Below are 12722 nucleotides of genomic sequence, written 5' to 3' on the forward strand. Positions count from 1 at the left end.
GGAGAACTGATCACTGCTCCTCAGAGGGAGAAGGAACGGATGGGATAAAACCCTGTATTTAGTAATGACCCCCCAAAACACATACCCTCACATACGTGTACTACTTTGAAGGCCTACAGTCCCCAAGTTCTGACCTAGAACCCCTCTACTTAAGGCAGGTGATGCTGGGGAGAGGGCACGCACCATAGGCTTCCTCGATGAGGCCACAGTAGGGATTGACCCCTGAGCCACTGCGCTTGCCCTCTTGCTCTCCAAGCCGAAGGATGTTCTCCAGTCCATTGAGGGCCACTTGCACAATCTTTGAATCCATCACAGTCAGCAAGTCGCACAGGGGTTTGATGCAGCCCAGTGAGACCAGGTACCTGGGGACCAGAGATCGGGCAAGTTCTAAATTAATGCAGGGCAAGAGAGGTGCGAGGCAGGCGCTGCAGTGCCTGCTGGTCTCCCTCAGACATGGCAGCACACTCCGCGATCCACTCTTACTGAACCTTCATGCCCCCCACCTTTTATTTCAATCTCTCCACCCTCCCCGTTTACTGGTCGAGTTCATTACCATGTGGAAGGCTGCCAGATTTCTCCTCCTCGTCTCTAATGTTTCCTTGCTGCGATGTCACCACTCTAAACCCATCATTTCCCTGCTTACAAATTTTCAAAGTACACATCCTCCACAGTCTGGCTCCTTCCCTCCTCTTCTAGCTTTGCTTCCCATCATTCCCTTCCAAGGACACGGCATTCCTGTCAGACATGTGAAGGTCTCCAGGTTTCTGATTCTTGTACCTTTACTTATACATTTTTCCTATCCAAAAGGCCTTTTACAACCCTGTATTTATCCTTCAAAGCTGAACTTAATGACGATCCCTTTTCTCCTAACGCTTTATATAAACAGTTATGTGCCACGTAACATGCTGGCCTATGATGGACTTCATATACAACAGTGGTCCGATAAGATTATAATGGAGTTGAAAAATTCCTATCACCTAGTGATGTCGTGGCTGTCAATGTCATAACGCAATGCCTAACTCACGTGTTCATGGTGATGCTGGTGTAAACAAAGCTAATGCACTGCCACTCGTATAAAAGTATAGCACATACAATTATGTATAATACATAATACTTGATAATGACAATAAATGACCACATTACTGGTTTAGGTATTTACCATACTGTACTTTTTAATCATCATTTGAGAGTGTACTCTTTCTACTTATAAAGAAAACTTTGCTGTAAAATAGTACGCTATTATGCTGGCGGCAGCCTCACATCTCGTGCTTCCCACGTCTCTTGATTGCATCATGTTCTCTCGTGCTTGATTTAATCTCATGTTTTGTACGGTAGCATGCTGTGCAGGCTTGTAGCTTAGGCCAAGAGGCCACACCATAGAACCTACCTGTGGAGTAGGCTATACTGTTTAGGTCTGTGTTAAATGCACTCTATGATGTTCACTCAACAATGAAAACGCCTCATGATGCCTTTCTCAGAATGTATAATATCTGTCATTAAGTGGTGCCTGACGGTGCTAAATATACTCCCCTTCCTAGGCTACAGGCTGAGGGCAAGACACTTGTCCAATTCCCACCACTACTACTCATGTTGATAATGGAAACTAAAGCCAAAAAAGCACACACACAAAATAGCTTCCTATTTGCTTCTCCCAAGTACCACCCCCAAAAATGATTTCCCAAAGAAGCTGCTTTCAATGAACCATAGCATGGTTGTCCTTTTTTGTATGGATAATTGAGAATTACATAAATTCTCTGGAGGGTAGGAAGAGGTAGAGGAGAGATGGATGTTTGTGTCATAGGTTTCTATTCTCCAGGAGGGAAAAGAAGTACATGGTCTATGGGTATCTATTCCAGGCTCCAGTGCCACTCTAGCAGCTTACCAGTTAAACCTCCTGCAGCTGGACTGTGGCAGACCTATCCCAGAAAAGCAGTCTGGAGGTCACATGTAAACCATGAGCCAAGAGGGAGCATACACATATCTCTCAAGACAACCGGAATGTGATACCTGATCTGCTCAGGGGTTCCTCCTGATGTGGCATTGGTGATGGCCCAGGCTGCCTCTTTCCTTGTACGGAACTCTGCTTTCTGAAGGATTTCGATCAACACAGGGAATATGTTTGCATCTATGACAGCCTGTGAGAGGATTTGGGTGGGGAGGGGAGAGAAAGTAAATCACAAGAAGAGAAATCAAATCCAGCCCACAAATTAGCTAAGATTTAGACATCTTCCTTTCCTGGGAGTCTTCCTTTGTTCTTCCTACACAGGTGAGAGGCTACAGAGGAACCTGGCTTCCGCTATACAGGACCTCTGACTAACAGCACACACTGACCATCATTTCTAAAGGGAAACACATTCTTCTAGAAGCAAATATTCTACAACTTCTCATGTCCCTATGCCTTCCCAGCTGACACCCTGCTCCCTGATTTCCCTCCTGCTTGTTCTACCTGTATTTGAGCCCTGTTGCCAGCAGTGATATTTGAAATGGTCCAGCAAGCTTCCTTCCGGATTGACTCCTTGGGGCTGCTCAGCAAATGGAGGAGACAAGGAAGGGCTGAACAGTTAAGAATAACCTAGAACACCAAAAGCACAGGCAACAGAAGAAAAATTAGATACATAGACTTAATCAAAATTAAAAAGTTGTGTGCATCAAAAGATACCATCAACAGAGTGAACAGGCAAACCACAGAATGAGAGAAAACATAGGCAAATCATATATCTGGCAAGGATTAATATCCAGAATATATAAAGAATTTCTATAACAATAAAAAAAATGAACAACCCAATTTTAAAAATGGGCAAAGGATTTGAATACATTTCTCTAGAGAAAATATACAGATGACCAAACAGCACATGAAAAGATGCCAAACATTACTAATAATTTGGGAAATGCAAATCAAAACCACAATGAGATAACACTTAACACTTATTAGGATGACAATTATTAAAAACCCCAGAAAATACAAGTACTGAAGGGTGTGGAAAACTGGAACCTGATACTTTGTGGATGGGAATGTAAAATGGTGTGGCCACTGTGCAACAGTATGGCATTTCCTTAAAATCTTAAACAAAATTATCATATGATCCAGTAATTCTACTTCTCGGTATACATCCAAAAGAACTGAAAGTAGGGACTCAGACAGATAACTTGTACACCAATTTTAATGCAGCATTATTCACTATAGTCAAAAGGTGAAAACAACCCAAGTGTCCATCAATAGATGAATGGATAAACAAAGCATTGCATATGCGTACAATGGAATATTATTCAGCTATTAAACGGAATGAAGGTCTGACACATGCTACAATATGAATGAACCTTGAAGACATTATGCTAAGTGAAATGAGCTGACACTAAAGAACAAATACATATGGTTCCACTTAAATGAGGTACCTAGAGTAGTCAAACTCAAAGAAAGTATTATGGTGGTTACCAGGGGTTGGGGTGAGGGGGAAACAGGGAGTTATTTCTTAATGGGTACAGAGTTTCAGTTTGAAATGATGAAAAAATTATGGAAATGGCTGGTGGTGATGGGTGAAAAACAACATGAATGTACTTAATACCACTGAAATGTACAGGTGAAAATGGTTAAAACAGTAAATTTTGTTACGAATAACTGCACATGCACACACGTAAGAATGACTTAGAAAGTGAGAGTGTGGGTTTCAGTGCGATTGCTCATCTATCAATTTGTCAAGAATCCCAGAGAATTATGCCAACCACTCAAGACCCAACGAATACCCTGATCTCTAGCCTTTGAACAGAGAACCCTGTTTATTGTACCCTCACTGGAGTTGATATTAACATGGGGTACTATCCATGGGATCCTAAAGGTCCAGGAAGTAGGAGTAAGGTTTCATAGCTTTTAGTATCTCAAAGGGACCATGACTCAAAAACTGTTAACTATTACCTTACAATGTTCCAGGTACTAAGTCAGGTTAATTTAGTTTTCCTTCAAAAGCACACGATGGATGATGATTTGCTTCCAATTTATAGAAGAAATGAAGGCAACCAAGTTGCCCATGATCATACAGATAGTGGCAGAGTGGGAATTTTTCACTTAAGCCCATGCTTTCTGTCCTAGACCATATTGCCTCCCATCAGGACCAAAGCCCTTGGTAGGGAAGGGTTTTGGTCACAGGCAGCTCTCTTATTTCTCACCTGGGTCTGGATGTCATCCCCAGTGACGATGTTACCCACAGCTCTCAGGGCAGGAGAAGCCACCTTGTAATCATTATGCCTGCAGAGGAGGGAGATTGGATTAGCAGAGGCCAGCACAGGGTACTCAGCCCTGCTGACCACCAAGACTGACAGCACTCTCACGGCTCCTGACCTTTGGACAGGACAGCAATTCTTTAGTCTGAGCTTGGAGAAGCCTAAGGAATCTGTACCCTTTCTAACTGAGACCACTCACATTAGAAGCTCTACCAATCTCCTGCAGACTCCAGAGTCTATGACCGCCTGGATCTTCTCGTTGGGGCCATCGGACAGATAAGAAAGGGCCCAGCAAGCATCTGCCAGCAAGTCTGAGTCGCTGCTGAAGAGTAGGCGAGACAGCACAGGCAAACAAGGGGAGACCTGTTGGAAGCAGAGAGGGACTCATAGGGGGACAGGGCTACATCAGCTTTACTAATACTAACGCTGCTGTCCCCTCCTCTACAAGTAATTCTAAGCTCTGGAGATCTCTACTACATTTAACCATCAGGCCTAACTTTTCACTTTACCATCCAGGCACACAAGATCACCTATTTCATTGACAATCGCCTTTTTCAGTTTCCCATGGATTGACTCTAAGGGGTTCCCCAAAGACTTGAAAACTCCCCTTCCTATGAAGGAACCTGCTATCACTCAGGAACTGGTAAGAAGCTCTCTTACCTTTGCAAACTCTGGGGGTGGGTTCTTCCCTCGGCAGAGGTTTGACAGTGCCCAGACTGCGTTCCGTGTCATTGTCAGTCGTGTGGACTTTGTAAGGAGTCTGAAGGAAAAAGCAAAGCCAGATTCTGAGCAATGATGTCCTCAGCGTAGGGCTGTTGCCAGTGAACCCCAGGAGCAAATCCAATCAGACCCCCAAGACTCTAGCAGCCTCACTGTTTCTTCCTACCCATAGACCTAAGTTAACTGAGCCTGTTTGGGCCAGAAGGCCAACCTACATCTTCACAGAGGATAAGGACCAGCAATGGCTAGTTAAGACCATAGCTAATAAGAACAGAAGGCTGGATCTTGAGTAAGCCTTCAAAGCTTTTAAGATAGGACATACTGTACCCCTAACCACAAGTTCTAAATAGGAAGTATCGCTCTCTTTGGAAATAAAAGCTGAAGGTCTAATATGAGGGTTCTAATATGAGTGTCTCCAGCTATGTTAGCCACATAGTATAGAATGACTTTCTGTGAAGGGCCCAAGAGTTATCGTGGTAGCCTGTAAGACTGCAGTCTCTGAAGAACAGTTCATTATTCTGGTTTAGATGTAATGTAGTTCTACTTTAAGGGTATGGGAGGGAGGGATGGCGAAGGATCCAGAAGACCCTTCATGGCGCCTTTGACCTGAGGTTTATAACAGAGCTTTCCAATGTACCTATGCATAAACCCATAGCAAACCAATATCTTCTGTAGAGAAGGCTGAATTCTTCCAGATGGGCTAGTCCTGCCTCTCTCCCCTGGCTCAAAACAGGGCAGGTATGGCTGACAGGAGATTCTAGCGCCATGAAGTGAGGAAGCCTAAGATCCACTTTGGCACAGACTAGTGGCACAATATTCTTGCTTCTAAAAGATATGTATCTTTTACTTTGGCAATCAAAATGCACTTTTAGCATTTTTGTATTTACTTATCTTTAGGTAAGTTGCCCCCAAAAGACCTGCCCCATGGCTGGCCTATAGATGCCCCAGGTGCAGATGATCATTAATTACTCACGTTAACAAAGGATTAAGGATGGAACAGTTCAAGACGTAATCTCGGCAAACGGAGCTGTCTCCAGCTATGTTTCCCAGTGCCCAGACTGCCTGAAAAGGGGATGATGGAACCGTCACCCACAGGCCTAGTGACTTCTGTGAGTACTTTATACTCACAACTATAGAGCAAGTACCCAACGACAACCAGGATGAAAGCCATTCTCAAGGCCTGAGACACAAAACGAGCTCAGATACCCTCCCTGTTGACACCCTTTTTGAGCAGTTGCCCCAGGAGGACCTTTCCTGTGCGAGTTCCTGAGTCAGTGGGGAAGACAGGCTGATATCTGTACTGCAGCCAGAGAAGCCAAACCAAGATCTCCCTATCCCCACCCCCCAGGAAAGGAGAAAGTGATTGAAAAGTTGTATTCTGGTAGCATTGTAGGACTGATCCTATTGCAATGGAGGAAAAAAATTCCAGTATCACTCTCCACTTCTATCCAACTTGCAAAAATCCAGTGGAAAAATTGGAAGCTGTTATTTTTATTTCTATGATCTGTTGGTACTGAGAAATGGGTGCTGTGGTGTCCTCTTTCCAATACCATCTCTGATGCCAAACTTATGGTATTTTTTTCCATACCAACAATCAATGCTCTGACACCAAATGTATGTCCAACAAGTCAATTCAATTCTGACACTAACTCTTGGAGTTAGCGCAGACCCCACAGGTTAAAGGCTTATTCCCACAAAACTATCCCCACTTTAGACACCAGCTGCAATTCCCAGCCACCACCAGTACTTCTGACCCAGTGGCTATAAATTTAGGAGTTCCCAAAATTCCCTCCTCAGGTCCAATAATTCACTAGAGGTTCACAGAACTGAGGAAAACACTTTAATAGTTACATTTAGTGGATTATAATGGATACCACTTAGGCAAAGGGAAGGGATATATAGGGCAAGGAGTGGGGGTGTCAGAGCTTCCATGCCCTCTCCAGGCATGCCACCTTCCCAGCACACTGATGTGTTCACCAACCTGGGAGCTCTCTGAATTATCACTGTTCAAGAGTTTTTATAACCCAGTCTCCAGCCCTCCTAACCTCACCGGGGAGGTTGAGGTGGAAAGATTGGGGGTTGGAGCTGAGAGTTCCCACCTGCTAATCCTATGTTTGGTCTTTCTGATGACCCGCACCGCACCCCCAATCCTGAGACTATTTAGGGGCCCCACCATGAGCCATCTTATTAGCACAGACTCAGGAATGTTACAAAGGGGCTCATTATAAATAACAAAAGACACTACTATCGCTCAGAAAATTCCAAGTGTTTTAGAAGCTCTTTGTCAGAACTGGGGACTGAGACCAAACATATTTATTATACCATAAGGTACCATCAAAAATTAAGCCAAATCTGACCATTACCTGTTCCTGTACATCCTCAAAGTCCGAGTTCAGCAGCTCTATAAAAATGGGGACAGCCCCTGCTTCAATGACAATTTTGGTCTGCTGAGAGGTTCCAGAGGCAATGTTCGTTAGGGCCCAGGCAGCTTCAAACTGAAAGGGAGATCAAGCCATGATTGAGAAGTCATTCCAGACACAGCAGCCATGCCTACCAGCTGGCTCAGAGTAGTAAGGCTCTTGGTCTTGATTAAAAATACAAAAACAAAAAACCAAAGCACAAGCCTTTTCCTCTCCCCACTTTAAATGGTAGGAAGAGGTGTCGGCAGCGACATCACAGAACGGGAAGATGGACCTGGCTTCACAGTCCAGGTCTAGTCCTGAACCCAGGAGTCCTTTAGCAAATCACTTTATTTCCCGAGCTTCACTTTCTTCATTTCTGAAACCAGGATTAGAATGAGATGGGTCTCTCAAAGTCCCTTTCAGCTGAGTTTCTATTAAGTTCTAAAAGATTGACTCACTACCCATGTCTGAGACGAGAAACCCAGAGAGACTAAATGATTTGCCTCACGTCACACAGGTAGTTAGAAGTGGACTAGAACCTCTGATTTATTACGGAATGGTCAATCTATCACATCCTGGTATCTTTCCTTTGAAATTCTTTTAAGGAACAGGTTTGGGCTGTTATTTGAGGCAAGACTTCTGAGGCAACTGATAGCTTCTCTTAAGAGTTTCCTCATGTTACTTGTCTATTTCCTGAGAGATTTGTCTGTAGAAACATCCCACTACGATTTTTTGGAAGTAGGGCTTTTGTCTGGTACCCCTACACTCCAGGCCTCACCTGTAATGTACAATTCTCATTCCTCTTCAGGAACTCCACAAAGCGATCCACCACTCCTGGAGTGTTGATAACTTCATCTATTGGAGGACTAGGCTCTGGAAGAGGGAGAAAGGAAGGAGAGAAAAAGTCAGGATAGGCTTTGGCTATGAATTCACTGGGGTCATCCCACCATCCTTCCTAGATACTCCTGACCATCCTCATTCTTATAAACATCCCCAAACTCCCTTTTGGTAAGGTGGTTTAACAATAACTGGTCTTCTTTGAACTGTATCATACAGCTGGGATGCTAAAGACTAAAGCCCGTCCTAATTTAAGTACACTCATCTTTGGTGTACTGAACCTAAGCAAGTAATTAGTCTTATTTACTTAAGCAAGTAAGAAAGTAAGAGAGAGAGGCAAGCCCAAGGGATGAGCAACCCTACTCTAAACATTTCGTCTAAACATTTCCCTTCTAAGACCAGCATTCTTTTCTTGAGAGGACTGCTTAATATACTGAGGCAAGGAGTATTTTTCCTACCATATGTCAAACTTTTACTGAGCATGAACTATGTGTCAGACACAGTGCGAGTTATAGAGGATACAGTAGTGAAAAAAGTCAAGTCTCTGCCCTCATAGCGCTTACATCCTAGTGAGGAGAGACATTCCATTATGATAGACAATAAGTGTAATGGGAAGAAAAGACTAGGTAGGGCAGGGTAGAAAGATTAAAACTGCCGAGGGTGGGGCATGGCGTGTAATTTTAGATAGGGTGTCAGGGTAGGCTTCGTTGAGACTACAGTAGGATCTGATCATAGAAGAGAGGGAGCTGTCAAGTCAGTATCAGGCAGAGGGAATAGCCACTGCAAAGGTAAGAATGTACCCGGCTTATCCAAGGAACATCAAAGCCAGCAGGGCCAGAGCAGAGTAAGTGAAGCGGAGTAGTTGACGAGGTCAGTGAGAAGAAACAAGACACTAAATCACGTAGGGTCTCTCTGGGGAGGACCAGGCTTTGTACCTTTGGAGAGCAGTTTCCGGAATTTCTGTGTGGTTGCTAACTGCAGGTCAGAATCATCAGAAAAAAGCATCTCTACCATCTCTCTTGTGATCACACTCTCCTAAAACATAAAACAGGTTCAAGACTTTGCAAACCAACACTAGAACCAAATATGAGCACATAATCCTGCATGGCACCCTGCTTTCTAAGGACCTGAGGGCAAGAGGACGGCATATCAGACAGGTTCAGGAGAAGGTGTTTGTTTAATCCACGGCTGCTTCAAGTTGGGACATTTGAAAGTGTTTCCTAACTTAGGAGGCAAGTGATGGCTTCCCTTAAATATTTCCTCAGGTGTCTCCATCAGAGATGAATCCTTGTTGACTCTTTAAGCTGATCGGCTACAAAAGGGCCCATGGAAGAAAGAGCTTAGCATGGTTGTCAACAAAACTATTAGATGCGGTGAGCGGCCCAATTTCTGTTCTGCAGGAGGTACTTCCCAGCCCTGCCTGAAGCAAGGGCCTTCCTTACCCCAGTGGTAGAGCTCACATAGGAGTCCATGAGGAGACTATCGAACATGGCCGCTTCTTCATTAATCATCTCCACATTTCTCCGTTTAAAAAGCTGCAAGCAAAGAGAAGAGACAGTGGTAAGATTACTCACTGAAACGAAGAAAACAATGACCCAATATTAAACTGTGGCATAACTGTCAAGGAAACGCTAGCATAATTCAGAAAATGCCAAGCTTAACAACGACATGGAAAGATATTCCAGGGCTTTACTTTCTCTGTTATATCTAATTGTTCCCATTTTTAAAGGGAGCATTTTTATAAGCAAAAAACCCTTTAAAGATTCTGATGCCCTTTGTATAAAATGTGATGAGTAAGGAATAATGGTAAAGCAAGAGGCAAAAGCAGGGTAAGTGACTGCATGTAGGCCTAGCAAGGTACCAATTTAGTGGGTGTGTGGCAGAGCACAAATGATGAGACACGATAGTCTCAGTCCCAGGGAGGCTCACAAAGAATGACCCAGGAAAAAGAAGGCAGCCCCAAAATGGATGACGAACCTCTTAAAGGGCTAGGCCTAACGCTGACTAGAGGGTAAAAGAGAGAGAAGGCAACAAGGGCCGAGAACTAGAATGTTATACTGAAGACAAAAATGTTTAAATTGTTCTAAATTATGAAAAAAGAGTAAGGGATTGATTTTCTCTTTCTCTTCCAATACTTCTTTAGATAAGTGGCCCACAAGCTTAGCTGCTTTCCTAAGGAGAAGGTAAGTGAGAGTGCCGGGGGGAGGCCAATCAGTGGCTGGATCCTTTCCATTAACAGTACGTTTGAGAACATTCTGGTTAACCCACTTGTTGTTCCCGCTTCTGCTTCCGGAGCTGAATGCCCTCTTCTTCTCTTCTTCGCCTCATTTCCTCAGGGTTTAGGGCATTGTTCTTATAGCTCTTCATTCGATAATTGTCTTTCCCTGGGCTCGCCATGGTCTCTAGAGGGGAAGACAGAAACCCACTGGCAAAGGCTCTTCAGAGGACAGCATTTCCTTTTCACTGGGCTTCTGTCCCTACCCTCCCACCCACTCAGGGGGACCATAGATTTCTCAAGGCAGTCTAATAATTTCAATAACCGCACTGGACATCCCTAATGCCACCTCCGCACCAATACACAGTTTCCTTTAATCATAATAAATTAGTTAAATATAAGTATAATTATAGCAATTGACATAAGCATAGTAGTTAAAGGTATAGGCCCTGGAGCCTATACCTGCGTGTCCAAATTCTGGCTCCTCTACTTGTTAGATGTGCAATCTTCAATAAGTTGCTTTAACCTCTAGGCCTCAGGATCTCAGGATCTCTTTAATTTGGGGACCTAATAGTTCCTACTTCATAGAGTTGTTTAAAGGATTAAATAGGTTAATACTCATGAAGTACTACTTAGAATAATGCTAGGTATATGGTAAATGCTTACAAGCTATCATCACCTCATTGAGAAGAGAGAAAACAGTAATATGATTTGCCCAACAAACTCAAATATATTTAACCTAGCCAGGTGAAATACATTATAGTATATCCAATTCAATGGAATACCATGCACCTTTTTTCAATGACCCATATGACCACCATCGATTTTTTTTTAATTAAAAATTTTTTTAATTAATCTGTAATATTTGATACATGCAAAAAGATAAAGGCATAATGTTAAGTTACCAAGCAAAATAACACAATGAAACTCTATAAACCCACCACCAAATATAAGAACTAGAACATTATTAATATGCCGGAAATCTAGTTGTGGGCTCTTCCCCTATCCCAGGATCCTTCATCCCCACTCTAACTCCAGCCAAAAGAAACTGCTACCCTGAATTGTCATGATGTTTGTTTTTGTTTTAACTAATCATATATAAAATATTGCTAAGTATATCCCTAAATATTAGATCACAATTTTTATATCCATAAATATTATATCACACTGTATTTAGTCTTCTGAAAACTGTCCCCACCCTCCACTGGGTTTCTAAGATTTACACATGTTTTTTCATGGAGATGTATTTCATTCATTTTTCCCTATATTATTTCACTGTATAAATACATCATAATTTAACCATTTTTCTGTTGATCTTCCCCCACTTCAGTTTTATCCTATTATGAACCTATTGGAAAGTTTTTGTGCATTAAGTGATAGATACAGGTTTTCTGAAATTCTAATTTTCACTTGAAAGTTAAAATTTGACAACAAACACATCATACATTTTGAGAAAATATCTGCCCAATACCGAAGTCTGAATAACCATTTTTCTGTTCATTCTTTCAAGTAAAAAACTGTCAATTTTAAGTGTCTAGTTTAGCTAGTACCTTAATCCCACAGGTGATTTTCCTTCAGACACATTTTCAAGGGTTGAATGTGTACTGTTTTCATCAAGGAGATTCGTTAAGTGAAACCAGCATTTTTTCCCCAACAGTTAAGTGAGTGGTGGTGAAGACTACATGGGACTACTAGTACCGTTCGGTGCCACTGTCTTGATTTGTGCTAAGGCACCAGCAGTTTTACTCACCATTCCTTTTGCAATATCAGTGCAAATATCAACATAGTGAAAATGGCAAATAACATTTTAAATTTTTCCCAGCTTTACTGAGACACAATTGACATCTAAATCTAAGATGATGGATATCATCTAAGTTTAAAGTGTACCAAGTGATGATTTGATTTACAAATATATTGCAAAATGATTACCACAATAAGGTTTGTCAACACACCACCCATCACCTCACAATCTTACCATTTTTTTGTGGTGAAAATGTTTAAGATTTATTCTCTTAGCAACTTTAAAGTATATAATACAGTTAGTTATAGTCACCACATTGTACATCCGATTCCCTGAACTCATTCACTTTACAATTGGAAGTTTGTATCCTTTGACCACCTCCATCCACTTCCCGCACCCCTTAGCCCCTGGCAACCACCAATCTACTCTGTTTATATAAATTCGGTTTTGATCAGATTCCATATAAAAATGTACAGTTGACCCCTGAACAACGCGGGGGTTAGGGGTGCTGACATTGCCCCCTGCCACTGAAAAGCCCTTTATAACTTAAATTGACCCTCCTCCTTTGTGATTCCAAGTCACAGACTGAAAA

The 12722-nt window shown here is 42.5% G+C and overlaps 1 protein-coding gene across 1 annotated transcript in view; it reads right to left on the reverse strand.

Moving 5' to 3' along the window:
* The window catches only part of KPNA6 (karyopherin subunit alpha 6), a gene marked incomplete at its 5' end in the record, with an annotated part of 38908 nt that overhangs the window by 5566 nt on the left and 20620 nt on the right, over window positions 1–12722 (reverse strand). The window contains 12 exons of the mRNA XM_081055749.1: window positions 184–362; window positions 2008–2135; window positions 2447–2572; window positions 4162–4240; window positions 4415–4578; window positions 4876–4975; window positions 5909–5997; window positions 7299–7430; window positions 8116–8210; window positions 9110–9209; window positions 9617–9709; window positions 10443–10576. Coding sequence (XP_080911875.1) covers window positions 184–362; window positions 2008–2135; window positions 2447–2572; window positions 4162–4240; window positions 4415–4578; window positions 4876–4975; window positions 5909–5997; window positions 7299–7430; window positions 8116–8210; window positions 9110–9209; window positions 9617–9709; window positions 10443–10576 — 1419 coding nt within the window. The remainder of the gene's footprint in view (window positions 1–183; window positions 363–2007; window positions 2136–2446; window positions 2573–4161; window positions 4241–4414; window positions 4579–4875; window positions 4976–5908; window positions 5998–7298; window positions 7431–8115; window positions 8211–9109; window positions 9210–9616; window positions 9710–10442; window positions 10577–12722) is intronic.

This window comes from Rhinolophus hipposideros (assembly GCF_964194185.1).
Source record: "Rhinolophus hipposideros genome assembly, chromosome: 8".
NCBI lineage: Eukaryota > Metazoa > Chordata > Mammalia > Chiroptera > Rhinolophidae > Rhinolophus > Rhinolophus hipposideros.